Below are 19,183 nucleotides of genomic sequence, written 5' to 3'. Positions count from 1 at the left end.
CAGAGGTCAAGGACCCTATCCATCCCCGCGATGAGGTGCAGAACCCAGAGGCCAGTGAAGGGGCTGCTTCTCCCCACTCTGCATCCAGTCCCCTCAGAGCCTGGCCGGCTCACATCAGAGGAGGGAGCATGGAAGGCTCAGGGCCGCCACCTGCCAGCCCTGTGTCCTCACCTGTGGATGCACCCTCCACGTAGGGGTAGAAGAAGGCGATGATGATGTTGATAAAAACCGCCAGGTTGAAGGAGATGCTGCCCCACAGGGTCATGCGGCGGGAGAACCAGTAGATGAGTGGCATGCCTGGGGGAGGAGGTGGTGGGGCCAGGGTAAGGGGGGCCCCTGATTAACACCATCTGCCCACCCCATACCAGGCCGCAGAGCCTGAACAAGCTCCAGGCCCCACTTCAGGAGGAAAACGTGATCGGAGCCCTCCTTGGGGCAGGGGTGGGACCCCCACCAGTAGGCGAGGGAGGCAACAGGGGCATCAGTGAGCGGCTCCAGCGCCCCACCCCCGCCCTCCTGCCGGCCCGCAGGGTCCTCACTGCGGAGCTTGCGCTGCCACTCCATCTCGTTGTGCAGGAAGGAGGACTGGTCGAAGAAGTCGCTCACTTTGCTACCCTGCTCATCCTGCTCGGTGGTGGTGAAGAGCCGGTGCTTGGTCTCCTCCGTCAGGAACTGGCAGATGCCAGGCACCGGGAACACGATCTGCTCCATGCTGCGGTCCTGCCGCACGATCTGGACGCACACGGGCACCTGGTCACATCTGAGCTGTGGCCCCCAAGGGCACAGCCCTCACTCACGGCCCCCAGCTGTTCTCAGGTCCCACCTCTATCTGAGACGTGTGGTTCTCATAGTAGGCCAGGGGGTCCTCCTCTTCCTCCTGTGCCGGTGCTGAGGACTTGAGCATCTGTGACAGCTGCTTGTTGTTGAGGCTGAGCTGGGGGGCGGGGGGGAGGGGATGCCGAGGTCAGGCCCACCCCCACCTCCATGCCGGGGCCCAGCTCTGAACTACACCCCACTGAGTGACCCCCAGCTAGACCAGATCCAGCCCCAAAGTGGGAGACAATCCTATAGGACAGTCAGCACCCTCCACAGTCCTGCCCAGGTGCACCGCTAGGTCCTGCTCCAGGCTGCCAGATGCCCCAGACCCACACCGCAGCCTTGCTCCCACTCCTCTGTCCCAGTGACATCCCTGGCCACCAGGCCGGCTCCCACCGGTCCTCAGCCCCGCCCCCCAATTCTGAGCTGGCTCTTTACTCAGGTTCAAGCCAAGGCCTTGGGCCACAGGTCTGCCCTAAGTTCCTGGCCCTGCCCCCAGCCTCATCCCAGACTCCAGCCAGGATCCGAGGTCTCAGCTCTGCCCTCAGCCCCGCCGCCGAGTCATAGCCACGCCCTCCAACTCCTAGCCGCACCCCCAATACTATCCCATCCAATCTCCCACCCAGCCCCGCCCCTAGATCTAAGCCCCGCCCCACACCCAGCCCTATCCTCTGGGCCCCCACCATGGAAGAGATGCCCTCGGCCTCCTCCTCTTGGATGCGCTTCACGGGCTTCAGCAGGTGCTGTAGCTGCTTGTTGTGCCTGGAGAGCTGAGTGAGATGGCAGCGCAGAGTCACTGGGTCGTGGTTGCCGGTGGGAGCGTGGCCGCTAGGGCGGGGCCGTGGGGTGGGGCCGGTACCTGCAGCGCCAGGATGTAGATGTTGTGGCCCACTTCACGAGGGCTCACGTCCGAGTTCTCACGCTCCTCCTCCTGCAGGTAGGCCTTCTTGATGACGTCCACCTGCCGGGGCAGGGGCTGCTGAATGCCCTCTTCCTGGGGCGTAGGGCGGGCTGGGCTCTGATCCCCTGGTCCGCCTCCCCACCTGACCGCCAGCCCAGCCTCACCAGCTCCTGGGGCCGCAGGCTGATGAGGATGCGCTCGGCGTTTTCACTGTCGTGCCGGCTCTCCATCAGAGCCAGGAGCAGCTTGGAGGCGTTGTCCTGGGGGAGAGGAGGGAGGGACAGGCCACAGTCTGAGGGCCCCCGCCACCCCCTCCACTGACTACTCCGTAACAGCCTCTCTTGGCCCGTAAGTCCCATGGCCTTCTTGTTCCCCACTTATCCCCAGGGCTTGCTGTGACAAGGATGCTGCGTATCTAGTCCACCCACAGGCCACCTTCCCCCACCCTGTGCACCCCCCAGACAGCAGACACGGACACAGGAGGCCCTCGGATAAACCCAGAACATGTCTGCTTCTAGAGCAAGTGTACATCCAACACGTTTGCTCACACATGCACTTGTGTGTACAAACATGCACACATCACACAACTGCACGTCACCCATGCTTGCACACGTGATGCCCACACTGCGCGCGCACACACACACACACACACACACAATGCTAACATCACACACACCAGCATGTACACTCAACACACGCATCACATGCACACCCACGCATGCTCACGTGGGCTGCCAAGGGCCCCACCTTGAGTTGCAGCACCAGGTCCATACGGTACTTGCACAGGGGACTGATGTCATTGAGAATCAGCGCGGTGATGATGTCTATGCCATTGGACTCGTGCGTCACGATGCAGGTCTGGCAGGAGGCAGGGGTGGCGGGTGACACGGGGCCTGGGCCCCCTCAGAATCGTGGCAGCTCCAGGGGCCTCGGTCTGTCCCCTGCCCGGCCTGCTCCATCCTCCCCCATGTCCACGCTGCCAGGCGCCACTCCGACGGCTCACCTGGTTCTCGTGGCAGGGGCCCTGGCAATACTCGGTGAGGGTCTCCAGGGTCTGGATGACGAGGCCCACGTTGTCCTCGTTGATGTAGAGCCCCAGCAGCCCCAGACCGCCGGTGGTGCTGCCGCACATGATGTCCAAGAACTGCAGAGTCTCGCACACCAGGTTATAGTTGGTCTTGTTGTTCTGGCAGCGCAGGAAGTTCTGAAGAGCACAGGAGGGGGGGGGCGTGGCATCGCTGCAGCAGGGAGGGAGGGGCCCGCCTGGGGACCGTGATGCTGCAGGCTGCAGGGGTGGGGGCCTTGCCAGCCTCAGAGCAGTGGTGTCCAGGCCGGATGCGGGGCACAGAGTATGGGCGGGGTCAGGAGGTGGGGCAGGCCCAGGGAGGCGGGGCAGGTGTCGGGAGGCAGGGCCGGGAACAGGGAGGCGGGGTCAGATGGGGCAGGGCCTCACCTGCAGGTCCCGGTTGTGGTTCTCACACAGCAGCTGCAGAAAGCGCAGGATGGGCTGCATGATGAGCACGGACGTGCCCATCTCGTTGCTCTGCACGCGCTCGCCCACCTCATGCCCCTGACGCAGGCTGGGGCCCAGCGAATAGCGGGATGAGGAGCTGGGCATCCAGAAGGAGGCCACGGGGCCTGCAGGGTGAGGCCTGGTTAGGCTGGGGCTGCGGGGAGCCGCCAGACCCTCACCCTCACCCTCTGTTCCCACCCTCAGTCCCCAGCCTTGTGCCCACGTCCTCATCCCTGGGGCCCGTGACTCCACTCACCCTGCACCCTCTGAGCCTGACCTTTGGCGGTGGCGTCTGCTGGCTCCCGGTCCTCGCGCGGCTGGCTGCCCAGGTCGCTCATGTTGACGGCCACTGTGGACTTGGTCTCCTGCTGGGCCCGCTTCATGCGGTCGTGCAGCACCTTGAAGAAGCGCTCTGACTTCTTGTCGCTCGTCATCAGGTTGTAGAAGGATTTCTGCAGGTGGACAGTGAGACGGGGCAGCCTCAGCACCAGGCCTGGCTCTAAGCAGCCCTCGGCGAGACCCGGGGGCTCCATCCCGTGCTGCAGGGACAAGGTGGCAGAGACAGAGACGCCCCTGTGCCCTGCGCCTAAGGCTGGGGTGGGGGGCAGCCAGGACCAGCAGAGGTGGAGGAGGAAGGGCCAGTGATGCTGGAGGCCTGCACTAGCTTCCTACCCACCTGCATCTGCCCTTGACCTTCCGTCAGTTCCCCACACAGCAGCTAGAGGGGTCTCTCTGAAGTCTAAGTCACATCCCTCCTCTGCTCAAAACCCTGAATCTTCCCCAGGGGCAGGCCTGGGCCCACAGTGCCCACGAGGCCACGTGATGGCCTGCCACCTCCCTGACCCGAGCTCCTCCCATTCACCCCTCCTCCACCCGCTCCAGCCACATCAGCCACTTCCCCTTCACGGCCTTCTGCTGCCGGCTCTGCCCCGTGCGCCCTGCCCCACTTCACGTGCTCACTTCCGGGTCCTCATTCAAACGGTCCCCTCTCAGGGGTCTTCCCCATCACTCTTTCTGAGATACCCCTGGCCCAGAACTCCTGAAGCCCCCTGCCTGAATTACCACCATCCAGCATGCTCTCTGTATTACACAGAGATTGCAGTTAGGGACTGCTGTCCCCACTAGGATACGAGTACCAAGAGAACATGGGTTTCGTCTCTTTCCTTCACTGCTGAATCCTTAGCGCCTAGAACACTGCCAGACACATAGAAGGCACTTACTAAATGCAGACTTATGGGAAGGATGAATGAGTGAGTAAATAAATGAATGGAGATAAAATAATCGGAGAGGGCTTTTGGAGATAGTCGGCCTTTACTTGGACACCAAAGGCTGAGGATGTGGAAGAGGAGGGAAGGAGACCTGAGCAGAGGCTGAGAGGCAAGAATGGTGGACTAATAGGGGGCGGGATGGTGGGCGACAGGTCCAGGCCCGGCTGGAGCAGGGCGGGGGTGTGGGACAGAAAAGGGCCACGTGACACGGGGGCAGATATGGGAGGCAGAGCCTCCCACGAGTAGCCAGACTCGCACTGGCCGCCAGCACCCAGCCCTGCAGCCCCACCCCCATGGCCTGGGGACTGGCACACTGTCCCCTCCTGAGCAGGGGGCATCACCCGAGGAGGTGAGCCCCCCGCAGCCCGGCCCCCCTCCACACCTGGATCTCGGTGTTGCCACCGTCCAGCAGGCGGATGGCCAGGCCAATGCTCTCCTGGAAGATCTTCTCATTCTTGGTGCTGGTGATGAGGTCACACACCAGCTTGGTGGCCCCCTCCTTGTCCAGCCGGCACTGGGTGGCTGCGATCGCTGACCAGTCTTGGTCCAGGCCTGGAATGGGCAAACTCGCTTAAGGGGGAGCAGGTGGAGGGAGGGGAAGGAAGGGCCCAGAGCGAATGGGCCTCCCGGAGGCATAGCAGGGGAGATGCGGGACTGACCGGTGCCCATGGGGTCTGGAAGGTCCCCCCGCGAGCTGGACTTCCGGTTCTGGAGGTAGTTTTGCAGCAGCATTTTGCGCAGCTGGTTGCCCTGCAGGGAAGGGAGCAAGGCCTACGGTGGCCCATTTCACCCTCTACCCCCCAGCCCAGCGGCCCTGGTTCTGAGGCCCTGGACCTCGTGGCCAAGCCCGCCCGGCATCCAGCCGACCTGGGCACTCACCCGGTCCCCATACTTGGTCTTCTTAAGCAGCATTTGCTGCAGCGTCCTCAGCACCTTGACACACAGCTTCTCCTCCGACTCCATGAGATCCTTGGTGTGCTGGATCAGCCTGGCCGGCGGGGAAGGAGGGCACACTTGGGGCGGACCCATCCCCCCTCCAGCTGCTGTTCCTGACCACGGCCCTCTGACCCCATGGGCTTTCCGCGTCCTGGGCCGCTGTGCCCCTGCCACCCCCATGCCCCGGCCCCGCATCCCACTCACTTGGACAGGAAGCCTCCACTCTCACAGCGCTGGTGGGCCTCACTGCCCTCCAGGAAGAGCAACTCGGGCCAGTGCAGGACGTCCACCAGCACGGACAGCTCGGCCTGCACTAGGGGCTTCAGCCGCTCCTCCAGGGCCGTGATGATGTCCTGGAGTGGGTTGCGTGGGGAGGGCAGGGTCACCGCTGGGCGAGATGCAGGCCACCCAGGCCCAAGGGATGACCAGGGCGTGACTGCCGTTCCCCCAACGCCAAAGCGCCCCACGGACTGGCCTGTGCCTGTCTGAGGGGCCCTGGGCCCACGGAGCCACCCAGGACAGAGCATGATGTCTGTCTGCTCAGAGCCCCTGGGCATACCCTGGCTTTCCTCCCATCCCCTTCTCTAGCTCTGTGTGACCTTGGGCAAACCCTTTGCCCCCTCTGGGCCTCGATTTTCTGCCACATGGGGATAGTAACTCACCACACCCCCTCTAGAGGCCAGTGAGACAGTGGACAGAGTGTGTTCTCTAAACACAAAGGTGCTGTTGGGAGCGAAGGGTGTACCGGCCCCCTTCACGAGCACCAGCCCTGGAATGGTGCCCCTCAGTCCCCTGCCCCTAGCGGCCCCCAGGAGTGGACGAGCTGACCAGCCCCTTCCCAGGGAGCGTGGGCAGCACAGGGAGGGACACTCCCCAGCCCCACGCCCACCTGCAGCTTCTCGATGATGTTCTTGTAGTCCCACTGGTTGGGGGTGGGTGTGACACGGGGGAAGGCCCGCGGGGCCGTCTTGTAGTTGGAGACGTTCCGCTGGGCGGCAACTGCACAGCTGGCGCCACTGCTGAGCAGCGAGCTGATGTGGGCATCCAGGTCCATGGGCAGCGAGATAGCCCGGCCCTTTGCTGAGGGGAGAGGGGACGGGGCGCTGGTGGGGGGTGAGGGCTCAGCCAGAGGGGCCAGGCTCAGGGTCTGTTGCACTGGGGGACGGGGCCTGGGGTGCAGGGGCCCCCACCCTGGCCCCCACTTGAACTGAGGTGCCCTCTTCCCTTTTTAGGGTAAAAAGAGGGAATTTTTGCCTCTTCGTTTCCAGCCTGGCTCCACTCTGACCCCTCACCCCTCCACTCTCCCGCCTCCCCCCTCCCCTTCCCTAACTCTCCCTCCTGCCTGAGACCATCTGTAAGCCCAAGAAACTCTGCTCGGGGGATGTCACCCAGCACTCTCCTCCAGGGAACTGCCTCAGAGGAGAAAACAGCCTTTCTCAATTGCCAAGACGCCAGTTAGACACCAAGAAGGACTTACTGAGCACCACCTAGGAGCAGCTGATGGGCGAGCTTCGGGATAAGGTGTTTACTTTGAGGGCGGGCATCCCGAGGGAGGAGAGAGAAGGGGAAGGGAGGAGAGAGAAGGGGAGGGGAGGGGCTGGCCAGTGCCCCAGCACACTCACCCACCATGGCGAGGGTCCGGATGCAGGCCTCCACGGAACCCTTGTGCTGCTGCTGCAGCCACGGACACTCAAGCAGCCGTGTGGTGGACTGCAGCAGCTGCACCACGATCGTCTGGTGTGTCTGCAAGAGGCAACGTGCCTGCTGCCGCAGCCCGGCCCACACTCCACCCTGGGCGGCCCCAGGCTGGTGACCAGAGCCTACTGAGTCTGGGCGTGGGCGGAGGGATAAGGCCTCCAATAGCTACCATGGGCTTTTGTGCCAGTTGGAAAAAGGCACCTCCTTTCCTCTCAGCAGTGCACAACCTGCGCAACTATACATGGCAGCCCTGTGAGAACTCCCCAAGGTCCAGGCCTGGGGCTTATAACCCTATTGCTGACCCTTTTCTTCCTTTAAAAAAATTTCAGATAAATTAATATTGTGGAAAGAGGATATATTTACATGGTTCAAAAACCAAAAGGTTATAAGAAAGAATACTTCAAGAAGTCTTGGGGGCTTCCCTGGTGGCGCAGTGTTTGAGAGTCCGCCTGCCGATGCAGGGGACACGGGTTCGTGCCCCGGTCCGGGAAGATCCCACATGCCGTCCGGAGCCTGTGCTCCGCAACGGGAGAGGCCACAACAGTGAGAGGCCCGCGTACCGCAAAAAAAATAATTAATAATAAAGAAGTCTTGGGACTTCCCTGGTGGTCCAGTGGTAAAGAATCTGCCTTACAAGGCAGGGGACGCAGGTTCGAGCCCTGGTCAGGGAACTAAGATCTCATGTGCTTCAGGGCAACTAAGCCCGCGCGCCACAACTACTGAGCTCATGTGCCTCAACTAGAGAGACTGCGTGCCACAAACTACAGGGCCCACGTGCTCTGGAACCTGCGCGCCACAACTAGAGAGAAGCCTGCGCGCCACCACGAAAAATCCTACACGCCTCAAAGAAGATCCCAAGGGCCGCAACTAAGACCCAGCACAGCCAATAAATAAATAAATAAATAATAAAATCTTAAAAAAAAAAAAGAAGTCTTGACCCCGTCACCCCCATTCTCCCATGCTCTACCCTGTGGCTAATGAGAGGTGGGGAAAGCTGATACACATCACCAGAGTCCCAAAGGGGTCCCAGGGCCCAAACACATATGTGTCAAAACAAGCCCATCCTGGCTGGGAGGGCGGGACCCAGTGTTTTTTTCGCTCAGAAGCACTATCCCCGCTCCACCCTCAGTCCCTCTACCTATAGGCAGCCCTTTGATTGGTTTCTTGTGTGTCCTTCCAGTGTTTCTTTATGAATTAGGTGGTGTAGCAGGGTCCTTCCTCAAGGGAACCTGGGTCTCTTCCTTTCAAGGGGCTCTGGGCTGTGACCTGGCTCAAGTCTGGGAATTTGGGGATTGAGGGGCTGTGACTCTCAGGGATTCAAGTCCAACACCCGTTCACAGCCTAGAGCTCTCCTGCCTCTATGGATAAGAAAGGCTTTAAGAAGACTGTCTACCTCTTTCAGTTCTAGGGACACCACGACCAGCTAGCCAACACTGATGATTCTGTGCGTCAGATTCTCCTGCTTCGGCTCTGCCATCCACTGCAGTAATCGTCACACGTTGTCTTCAGTGCATAAGGGCTGCCAGGTGTCCCCGGCTACCCTGGGACCCATCCGTACCAAGTGAATTTAGGAATTCCTGTTCTATGGTAATTTCCCCTGTAATTCCCAACCCACGGAAACTGTGAGATAATAAACGTTTGTGGTTTTAAACTGCTATATTTGGGGATAATTTGCTACACAGCATTGATAACTAATACACGTTTATATTCTTCTGCGGTATCTTTATAAGCTACAAGCAAATATGAATATATATATTCTGACTCCCGCCCCCCCCCCCGCCCACACAGAAGCCACCAGCAGCTGGAGCTCACCTGCAGGGAGGTGCTGTTCTCAGAGAACGGGGAGCTGAAGAAGGCGTTGATGGTGTCCAGCACGACGGTCAGCACATACTTCTCCAGGGTGGGGTCAGACAGGCGCTTCTCACGCTTACTGCAGACCTGGGGTAGGAGAGACTGATGCCTGGGGGCCCCTCCACTCCCACCCCCTGGAAGACCGCTGGCCCCCCACCATGGTCTGTCTGCCAGCCCACACCCCGACAGGCACGGACCCGAGCCATGTCCAGGGTGAAGTTCTCAAAGAGTGTCCAGATGTGGTTGCTGGTATAGATCTCCTTCATCTCCACCTCCGTGTCCACGTAGCAGTGGTTCACAAAGTTCACGTAGGCCATTTTCACCTGGGCAGGCGGGGCCGGGAGGTCAGGGCACGAGCCGGGTCTTCCTCTCTGCGCTTCCCTGATTCCTCCCGACCCTCCCCTTGCTCCTCTGCCCGAGTCCCCACCACCTCCCCACCTCCCAAGCCCTGTCTACTTCCCCCACTTTCCCTCCCTCCCTCCCCCTGCCCCACCCAGCAGGGCTGAGGGGCTGGCTCCCCACCCCCGCACCCTCCCCCAGCCCCCCGGGATCCCCATGTGCACACAGGCCCCACCTCGGTGATGCAGTCCTCGTGTGTCACCACAGACACTACATCCTCCAGGGGCAGCAGGGATGTGCACTTGATCTCGGTGTAGACGTTCTTGCCCTCGGCGCAGGCGGCCAGCAGGTCCACCAGGGAAATGTGGTACATGAGGGGGCTGTGGTCCTCCACGCCGTCCCGGGCAGTCTTCATCATGTCTAGCAGGTGGGCCAGCGAGGCCTTGTCGTTGTAGAACACGACCACGTCGTCACCTGCGTTGGTCAGCTGTGGGTGGGAAGGGGGCACATCAGACCCCCTCAGTCCAGCAGGCTTGGGGCCCCAGCCCTCTCCTGTGCTTCCCAGGGAGAGACTGGGACTCTGGGACTCTGATTCCAGCCCTCACCCGACACTTAGGAAAACCCTCCTGTGCTTGAGTTTCTGGGGTTCCCTGACCCTTGGGACATCCCTGCCCGCTGCCTGATGTCTCAGGCCCTCTGCTGTTAGCTAGGACACCGAACCCCAGACTCGGGAAGTCCCCCCTCCTCTAAGGAAAGAAATCCCACTTGGGCTTGTCTCAGAGGCGCCTCCTCCAGGAAGTCCTTTGTAATCCCACCCTCTCCCGGCTCACCCTCTCTCTCCCCTGTGCTCCCATAGCTGTAATTTAAACCCTCGAGGAGCATACACTGCACCCCTCTGGTGTCGGCGATTAGGTTAGTCACAGTAATATAATAATAGCAATTAATAATTGACACTGCACAGCACTTCCAGACACGACGTCTCGTTGATAAGTCCCTCATCTCGCTTGAGTGTTTGCTCCTTTCTCTCCCTGCTCCTCCCCACTCTGAGGTGCTCCAGAGCAGAGAGCATGTCTGTTCCAGATTTAGATTCAGCCCTTCACCCCTTGTTTACTGAGTACCTACTATGTGCCAGACCCTGGGGCCCTAGCGATGAGCACAAAAGCTGTGATCCCTGTCCCCCCGGCACACTGCCCTCGGAGCTTTCATTTGACTGATTTTCCCCAAGGATACATGGTCCTTGGTACATAGCAGGTGCCTCATGATTTGTAAATAAACGACAATAAATGATAAACGACAATAAATGATAAATGAAGGAATGAGTTCTCTCAGGCCCGTTATCTGAGTTCTACAAGGCGCCTAATTTCTCCTGGGCCTTGCTTGAGTCCTGTTAGGCCGCAGCCCAAGTTCTGCTAGACCAGCCTCTGTGTCCTCAGTTCTCCCCCAAGTCCCCTCCACAGCCCAGCACCCCAAGGCCTCTCTATGACCCACTGTCTGACTCCTCCAAGTCTGGGTCCTGTCTGCCCGCTGCCCGAGTTCCCAAGCACCCCTCGGCCGCCCTCACCTCGGTCATGATCATGTCCTGGCACTTCTTGACGTACTTGCCCTCGGCCTTGATGACGGTGTGCAGGAAGTCCAGGTACTGCACGTGGCGCCCGTGGGTGGCCAGCAGGTGCACGAAGTGCTGCAACACGGGCTCGCCGATCTCAGAGCACAGCTGATAGTTGTTCAGGAAGATGTGCTGCATGGTCTCCGCCTCCAGCAGCTGCAGGGGGGCAGGACGTCCATCAGAGAGGGGGATCCCGCAGCCCAGCCCTGCCCCGGAGCCCCGGGCCCCGCGCCCTCACCCCTGGCGTAAGGAAGAGGTGCAGGTGCTTGTGCAGCAGGGCCTGGTTGCCGGTGTTCCCAGCGCAGAACTTCTGCAGGAACTGGTGTGTGTAGCGCAGGATCTCCATCATCTTGGCATCGCCCTGGACGCAGACAGGAGGGGAGAGGGTGCTGGGACCACCACAGGGTGAAGGCCAGGCCGGGTCTGGGGCCAGAGCGCAGACGGGTGTGGGGGTGGGTCAGGGCTCAGGATTGGGACCCCAAGGTGGCCAGGTTCAAGGTGGGTCAGGATATGGAAACGTGTGAGGGACTGAGGGTCTGAGGCTGAGATGAGGCCGGAGTTGGGGAGCAAGGCTAATGGGTCAGGATCAGGTGAACACTGAGGGGGTGTCAGGGTCAAGAGTGGGGTGAAGCTGGAGAAATATCAAGATCAAGATCAGTCAAGGGGAGGGGTCCGTGGTGGAGATGAGGCCATGTCTGCAGTTACGGGCCAGGGTGGGCTTGGGGACAGTCAGGGTAAGAGGTCAGGGTGAGGCTGGGGTACAGAATCCAAGTCATGGGCCAAGGAGAGACTGGAGTCAGATTAGGGTTAACATAGGTCAGGGTAAGGAAGTTGAGGGTCAAAGGTTAAAATGATGCTGAGAGTATGAGGATTAGACCAGAGAGGGAAACAGAAGCTGGGGTCAGAGACAAGAATCAGGGTGAGACTGGAGTCAATTCAAGGTCAAAGTGGATCAGGATGAGGGGTGGAAGGTCAAAGATCAAGATGACACTAAGCTTGGATTCAGGGGTCAAGGTATGTGGGGCAGGCCAAGGTAAAAGGTCAGGGTGAGGCCGGGTTAGGTCAGCATCAGGGGTTAGTGTGTGGTTTGGGTTGGGTCAGGGTTCAGGGTGAAGCTGCCCTGGGGAGTCAGAGGTCAGAAGTCGGGTGTCACCTTGTCATAGGGGATCTGCAGCAGGTCCAGCATGACCTTGTGGGCATCCATGTTCTTGAGCAGCCGCTGCTGTTTCTTCCTCATCTGCTCCCCGACGCCGCACATCTTGTTCAGCCGCTCCAGGATCTGGGGGAGGGGAGGGTGAGCCCAGGGCCCCTTCCCACTTCCTCAAGCTTCCCCTCTGCCCGACCCACCCCTTGGCCGACCACAGCCAAGCCCCAGCTCACACCGGGGACAGGAAGAGGGAAGGAGGCCACGGCTGCTGAATCAGATCCCTGCAGCAAGGCAGGAAAGAACTAAAAGCCCAATTCCACCCATCAAAGCTAACACAACAACATGACTGTAAGATGGAATTTCATTAAGTTCCTTCGGCTTTAAAATAATTCCATCTGGACCTTGGCAGAGTTGTTTTCAACACTCAAGGAAAGCTGGAGGATATCTTCCAAGGCGGCGGGGAGCGGAGGCGGAAGAGGCCGGCCCGCAGACCCACGCCCAAGGACCCGGCCACTCACGCCCTTGACGATCTGGTAGTTCTCGCTGCTCTTCTCCCCAGGTGGGTGCAGAAAGCCCTCCTCGTCCGCGGGCCGCTGGGGGCACAGGGAGCGGGGTCAGCCAGGCCCAGCCCTCGCGGGGGCCCTGCCCCCACTCCCGCACCCCGCACACCTCCTTCTTGTCTTTGGCGGCGCCTGCCTCCACCTCCTCGCCCTTGCCGCTGCCCTTCTTGTCCACCCACAGCTCTGACTTCTCCACCATGGTCCGCAGCCGGTCCAGCTCCGACTTGATCACCTTATAGTTCTCCACGTCTTGGGCTGAGATCAGCAGCTGCACCTGAAGGTCAAGGACAGGCGTGCCTGGTGAGAGAGCACCCCCAGGTCCATTGCCTCATAGAGACTCCCGGCGCTGCACTATCCCGGCCTCTCTGCTCCCGGCATCTCCACTCTACAACCGCTCCTCTCCACCGAGCCAGATCCTACTCGGAATTTATGACTCTGTTCTAAGTCCACTGCTTCCAGGAAGCCTTCCCTGATGGCCACAGGCTTCCCTGCACCCCCGGTCATGAGCTGCGTCATCAGCTGGCTTCAGTTATTCACTGACTCGTGTCACGTGCTGCTGTGGCCTGTCAGTTGTTCACGCAAAACCTGAACAGGGCCGGGTAAGGCATACTGACATCACTGCATGCTGGGAACTGAACCCTGACTCCTATCCCGCCTTACCCGCTCTGGGTCAGTGGGTAAGGGAAGAAAGCTAAAGCCCCCTGGGCCTCAATTTCTCCCACCTGTAAAACAGGAATGAGAGTAGCAACCACGCTGTCGGGGCTGCTTGGAGAATTACATGAATGCAAGCCCAGGGCTCAGTGCCTGGTACACGGCGCTCGCTCATTAAATACCACTCCCCTCTCACAGGGAGCGGTCGAGACCACATGACGTCACAGTGACAAAGCCAGTCCCCTTGGTGAAGGCTGAGTGCGCACTAGGCATGATTCAAAGCACTTATTAGCAAAGGTGCACGTGATAGAGGGTGCCATCTGTAAAGTGCTGTCCACCTCCTAAGACATGACAGGCCTGGAGCCAGGCTAAGAGGAGACCGAGGTGGCCAAGACGCAGCTCCCCCTCTAAGGGGCTCGGCAAGGCCAAACACCCCAGGGAGGCATCTCGAGCTGCCCCGGGACTGTGAGCTGCTCCGTCCTGGCATCCCCACCTAGCGTCCAGTCTGCAGCCCACCTGCTCGGTGCCTGCTGGCTCCCGAGAAGCCCCCTCGGGCCTTCCTCCCGCTCCCCGAGGGCCGGGCGCTCTGGCAGGGGAGCCAGCACCTGCTCGAAGGTGTGCATGGCCTCCTGGCGCTGGCTGAAGTGCTTGAAGAGCAGCTGCAGGGCCCCCGAGACCAGGGGCGCGTAGTCGTGCATGGTGAGGTGGATGAGCACGCGCAGGAACATGCGGCCACCCTCGTCGTCCACCTCCAGCATGCTGCTCGTCCTCCTGGGGGGGGGGGAGGAGGGTGATGGGGGGCACGGCCGGCGCCTTCCTGGGGCCCAGGGGACAAGCAGGCTCCCTGCCACCCATTAGGTAGCCGTGGTGCCCCATGTCACGCTGGCTAAAAATATTGATGTTTCCTCCTCACTTTGCAAACAGCTGTCACCCTGAGCACCCCAGGGATCCCTGTGTCCCCTGAGGTCCCACACAACAGCTGAGGCAGGGACTCTTCACAGGGGACCCACAGACACCCCCAAGGGATTCATGGCTAGAGGCTGGGGCTGTGAACAGAGGTGGGGGGAAACGTCCATCTTTCTTTTCACCAACCTCTCACCAAAACGTAGCATTTCCTTCAGTGAGAAAAAATTAGCGGTACCTGTGACTTTGTCACCAATAAAAAAATCACAGATGTTTTCCCATCACCTAAGAGTTGCTATAGAAATGTGCAAAATATCATTTACAGTCATCAGGACTTCAAAGTAATGGTACTAATTACACCCCAGGCACGGATTGTTATTTAATGTGCTAATAGAGAGGCACACATATATAACTGTCACTTCAAATTTGTTTTCTAGTATTTTGATAACTGCGTCTCAATGCCATTGGTTTCCTTTGTAATTTTGTGTGCACTATTTTATGAATTTAAAAACGCCATTCTGGGAATTCCCTGGTGGTCCAGTGGTTAGGACTCAGCGCTTTCACTGCCGTGGGCCCGGATTCAATCCCTGGTCGGAAAATTAGGATCCCGCACGGCACAGTCAAAAATAAAAAAAAAATTTTAAAAAGGGCTTCCCTCGTGGCGCAGTGGTTGAGAGTCTGCCTGCCGATGCAGGGGACACAGGTTCGTGCCCCGGTCCGGGAAGATTCCACATGCCGCGGAGCGGCTGGGCCCGTGAGCCATGGCCGCTGAGCCTGCGCGTCCGGAGCCTGTGCTCCGCAACGGGAGAGGCCACAACAGTGAGAAGCCCGCATACGGCAAAAATAAATAAATAAATAAAAAATAAAAACGCCATTCTGAGAAGGGAGCCAAAGCCTTCACCAGACGCCAAAGGCATGGCACAGAAATAGTTAAGAGCCCCCAGCTCCTGGGGTGACCCTCCCCACCCTGCTCCAGCCCTCTGAAGAGCAGGCTGCCCTCCCTGCTGTGGGACACAGGGACATCCCTCCAGCCACCTGGCCCAAGTCCTAACACACAAAGGCACAACTGCCCTGAGGGGAGGCAGGGGGATGACCAGGATGACAGTGGGGCCCAAGTGGTCCCGATATCACTGGGCCTGGGCAGGCAAGGGAGGGTCAGAGTGCAAAGCCGGGGCACCCCCACCCCAGAGCCTGGTAAGGGTTTGCAGGAGGATTAACCGAGGGGGGAGGGGTCTCAAGCCTGTGTCCGCATCACCCACCCAACCCCATCCACAACCCCCAGCCTCAACCCTGGCCTCACCCCACTCCAAACATGGCCTCCGCCTGCTCCCCGATGCGGTCCAGGTTCATGTTGGCGGCTGTGGGGAGCAAGAGGGCGCAGATGAAGGCAAGTGGCTGGTCCATGTCCAGGAAAGATGGGGAGCACTGGGGAGAGGGGGCAGGGAGACGCCCAAACCACCCCCTTCCCCACACTGGCTGGTTGGCAGCCCCTCTGCCTGACTCTTCTGGCGGCAGAGGTGGAACCAACCATGGCAGGGACCAGATCAGCCACCCTGCCCTGCCGGGGCGAGCAAAGCTCTGGGCTGGGGGTGCTGGTCCGGCTCAGCCTGTGACCAACTGTGGCCTTGGGCAAGTCCCTGCCCCGCTGTGGGCCTCAGTTTCCCCATTTAGGAAATGGAGGGGATGACCCCTGCCCCGTGCCCTCATTGGGGCAATTAAATGAGACAATGGAGAGGAAAGGCCCTTGCAGACTGGGAAATGGGGGCAAGGCTGGGGAGCTGGCCTGAAGTGACCCCAGGCCGCAGCCCACGGCTGTGTACCCCTGGGCGAGTCACACAGCCTCGGCATGAAGTCAGGGTGAAGGGAAGGGTGGGGGCTCACTGGCGGAGTCGAAGGCTGGGGCTGTGCCATCAGCCCCGTTGTCCTGCATGGGAAACACCTCCACAAACTCCTTCTTGAAGACGGACAGCAGGTATGAGATGCGGTAATCCAGGCGGACATTGAGGATGAACTGGAGAAGGAGGAGAGGATGGGGTGAGGACCGGTCTGAGGTCAGGAGGCCAATCTCGCTCCAGGAAGAGTGAGGGGCCACCCTGAACGAGTTCCAGCACTCCGGAGGCTCAGCATTGATGTTCAGGACCCTATGGGACAACACAACCAACAACATCAAGACTCCCCTACCCAGGGAAGGCATGCTGGTGCAGCCACCGTGGAAAACAGTATGGAGGTTCCTCAAAAAACTAAAAATGGAGCTGCAGTATGACCCAGCAATCCCACTCCTGGCATATTATCTGGACAAAAATATAATTCAAAAAGATACCTGTTCCCCTATGTTCATAGCAGTACTATTCACAACAGCCAAGACATGGAAACAACCTAAATGGCCATTGACAGAGGAATGGATAATGAAGATGTGGTACATATACACGATGGAATATAAGTCAGCCATTAAAAAGAACGAAATAATGTCATTTGCAGCAACATGGATGGACCTGGAGATTATCATACTAAGTGAAGTAAGTCAAACGGAGAAAGACAAATACCATACAATATTACTTATATGTGGAATCTAATGTACAACACAAATGAACCTACCTACGAAACAGAAGCACACTCACAGACACGGAGAACAGACTTGTGGTTGCCAAGGGAAACAGGGGTGTGCGGGAGGGAAGGATTGGGAGTTTGGGATGAGCAGACATAAACTATTACATACAGGATGGATAAAGAACAAGGTCCTACTGTTTAGCACGGGGAACTATATTCAGTACCCTGTGAAAAACCATAATAGAAAAGAATATTTAAAAAGCATGTGGATATATGTATAACTGAATCACTTGCTGTACAGCAGAAATCTAACACAATGTTGTAAATCAACTATACCTCAATAAAAATAAATAAATAAATAAGGACTCCTCTTCCCAGGGAGGTCCAGGGCGCCCTCTCCCCAGCTCCTGCCTCAGTGATGGTGAATGGTACCTCCTCTCAGAATGAGGCAGAGACCGCCCCCCGTCACAGCCCACTCAGTCCCTCTTTCCCAGGCTGGACGCTAACAGGGATGGGAAGGCAGCTCCCCAGGTCCAAAGGCCGACTCTTGTCCTCCTATCCTTCTCTGCCAAACAGACCCTGGGGTTCCTGGAAGTAGGAGGGAACCAAGGACTATGGGGGAGCAGGAGAGGCGGGGTGGGGGGTGAGGACACAGGGTTTGCAGACACCCCTGACTGACCTCTATCCTCTGTCATCATGGGGCACAGAGCCTCTGGCCACACCCAGGACTCAGATCTGGAAGCCCCCAGCCCCCAGAATGAGTTAGAAGTCCCCTCTTCTGACTCCCCGAAACAGACCCTGCCCAGACTGGGTCCCCAGGGACATCACTGCATTACCCTTCCCATCCTCTGGTGGAAGCACAGCAAAAGCAAAGGGTCCTTATCCCTTCTCAGTACCCTATAAAGCCCCTTCCCCAAGTGCTGCTGAGGAGTCTCAGACCCAGAAGACACCCAGAAGAAGGATGACTGTGTCCACCCCACCAGGAAACAAGCTCTCAAATCTCTAGCTCTGCTTCAAAACCTGTGTGACTGCAGAAGAGTCCCCTCCCCGCTTTCCCTTCCCTCATCTGGACAATGAGGGGACAGCGCGCACCAGAACCACTAGCAGGGCTTGTTACCGCACAGACAACAGGCCCCACCTCCAGTGTCTCTGATCCGTAAGTCCCAGGTGGGGCCCAAGAACCTGCATTTCTAAGTTCCCAGGTGAGGCTGATGCTCCTGGTCGGAGGATCACACTCTGAGACCCACTGGGCTACCCACTGGGCTAGACGGCTCATCGTGGAGCCTCCCAGCACTAGATACTATGATCTGAGGGGGGTTCACCTCACCAACCTCCTCATACCTGCCCCCCGTTCTCCTGCCCTGTTCCTAACACCACCCGCCACGCTCCTGGCCCAGCCACCTGCAAGATTTCCAGAATCTTCAGTTTGGTCTCCATCACCACAATGTTCTCATTCTCCTCAAACTTGCTTCTGTCCAGCGGCTCAGGGGCACCGGCGCCGGCAGGCAGGCTGGGGGCGCCAAAGACAGACTGCTTGCGGTTCAGCACCATGGTGGACATCATGTGCCCCACTCCCTGGATGGACCGCCGCACGTTCTTGCCTGCAGAGCGGCGAGCAGGAGGGGGTCACAGAGGACACACGGCAGGAGCACCTGGTCTGACTCTGTCTCTCTCAGCTGCAGGGCAAAGCCACCCTAAGGAAGGGGCAGGGCTTCCTCCACCCCAGGAAGACTTCCTGGGGGAGGTGAGCTTTCAGCCAAAGCTGGGAAAAGAAGGGAGGGCCAGGGCAAAGGTGAACTGTGTGGGGAGATCAGTGAGAATTCTCATGTGGGAAATCACGAGAGCTGTTACAGAGCACGGGGGACTCAGGGGACACTGTGTGGAGAGCACTAAAGGCCAGGGGTCAGCCTCCGTGCACTTTTTGTTTGAATGATTTTTTGCCACCAGTGGGTGTCCCTGACGGCTGGGCTGTTTCCTCTTGATAGCAGGGTGTGTCCCCCCATCTGACTGGGAGCTCCCCTGCAGGGTGTCATTATCTCCCTCAAGACCAGGCTATGTAGGAAGGCAACTCGCCCAGACCCCAGGGTCTCCACAGTGCCTAGGCAGGGGGCCTCTCTGGTCCAGCCAAGGCTGGAGGAGACTGGGGCTTAAGACACTCACTGGCAGAAGAGCCAGGAGGCAGGAGGCACAGGAGGGTCGATGGGAAAGGTAAAAGGAGACTGAGAAACACTAGGGTGGGTAGCGGATGGCCCGGCGGAGCAAAGCCTCACCGCCTGGGTCCTCATAGACTTGCAGCATGGCTGGGGGGCCCTGCACGCAGTCGATGATGCCCAGCAGAGTGCGTGTGAGCCGCAGCAGCTCGCTGAAGCTGTAGAAGCCGAAGTAGATGAGGTTGTGCGCCAGGCTGACCACCTGCGGAGAGGGGTGGGGCCGAGGTGAGTGTGGGT

At 59.1% G+C, this 19,183-nt stretch overlaps 1 protein-coding gene across 4 annotated transcripts in view; it reads right to left on the bottom strand.

The window, feature by feature from the left end:
• ITPR3 (inositol 1,4,5-trisphosphate receptor type 3) overlaps window positions 1-19,183 on the bottom strand; it is a 67,775-nt gene that overhangs the window by 8,479 nt on the left and 40,113 nt on the right. For 3 of the 4 annotated variants that reach the window (XM_030871042.2, XM_060307546.1, XM_060307547.1), the window contains 29 exons: window positions 19,007-19,148; window positions 18,138-18,337; window positions 16,071-16,200; window positions 15,490-15,547; window positions 13,892-14,057; window positions 12,745-12,909; window positions 12,594-12,668; window positions 12,082-12,207; window positions 11,167-11,289; window positions 10,884-11,084; window positions 9,558-9,809; window positions 9,181-9,306; window positions 8,945-9,070; window positions 7,057-7,177; window positions 6,324-6,514; window positions 5,639-5,787; window positions 5,378-5,486; window positions 5,158-5,269; window positions 4,881-5,050; window positions 3,508-3,682; window positions 3,171-3,355; window positions 2,721-2,921; window positions 2,465-2,575; window positions 1,882-1,977; window positions 1,676-1,777; window positions 1,500-1,586; window positions 824-934; window positions 540-732; window positions 172-297 (listed from right to left, as the gene is read on the bottom strand). In XM_030871042.2, the coding sequence (XP_030726902.1) occupies window positions 172-297; window positions 540-732; window positions 824-934; window positions 1,500-1,586; window positions 1,676-1,777; window positions 1,882-1,977; window positions 2,465-2,575; window positions 2,721-2,921; window positions 3,171-3,355; window positions 3,508-3,682; window positions 4,881-5,050; window positions 5,158-5,269; window positions 5,378-5,486; window positions 5,639-5,787; window positions 6,324-6,514; window positions 7,057-7,177; window positions 8,945-9,070; window positions 9,181-9,306; window positions 9,558-9,809; window positions 10,884-11,084; window positions 11,167-11,289; window positions 12,082-12,207; window positions 12,594-12,668; window positions 12,745-12,909; window positions 13,892-14,057; window positions 15,490-15,547; window positions 16,071-16,200; window positions 18,138-18,337; window positions 19,007-19,148 (4,129 nt within the window). The remainder of the gene's footprint in view (window positions 1-171; window positions 298-539; window positions 733-823; window positions 935-1,499; window positions 1,587-1,675; window positions 1,778-1,881; window positions 1,978-2,464; window positions 2,576-2,720; window positions 2,922-3,170; window positions 3,356-3,507; window positions 3,683-4,880; window positions 5,051-5,157; window positions 5,270-5,377; window positions 5,487-5,638; window positions 5,788-6,323; window positions 6,515-7,056; window positions 7,178-8,944; window positions 9,071-9,180; window positions 9,307-9,557; window positions 9,810-10,883; window positions 11,085-11,166; window positions 11,290-12,081; window positions 12,208-12,593; window positions 12,669-12,744; window positions 12,910-13,891; window positions 14,058-15,489; window positions 15,548-16,070; window positions 16,201-18,137; window positions 18,338-19,006; window positions 19,149-19,183) is intronic. The other variant, XM_030871043.2, reaches the window with a different exon arrangement.

Source organism: Globicephala melas, chromosome 11, assembly GCF_963455315.2.
Source record: "Globicephala melas chromosome 11, mGloMel1.2, whole genome shotgun sequence".
NCBI lineage: Eukaryota > Metazoa > Chordata > Mammalia > Artiodactyla > Delphinidae > Globicephala > Globicephala melas.
This window is presented reverse-complemented; position numbering and strand designations above follow the sequence as displayed.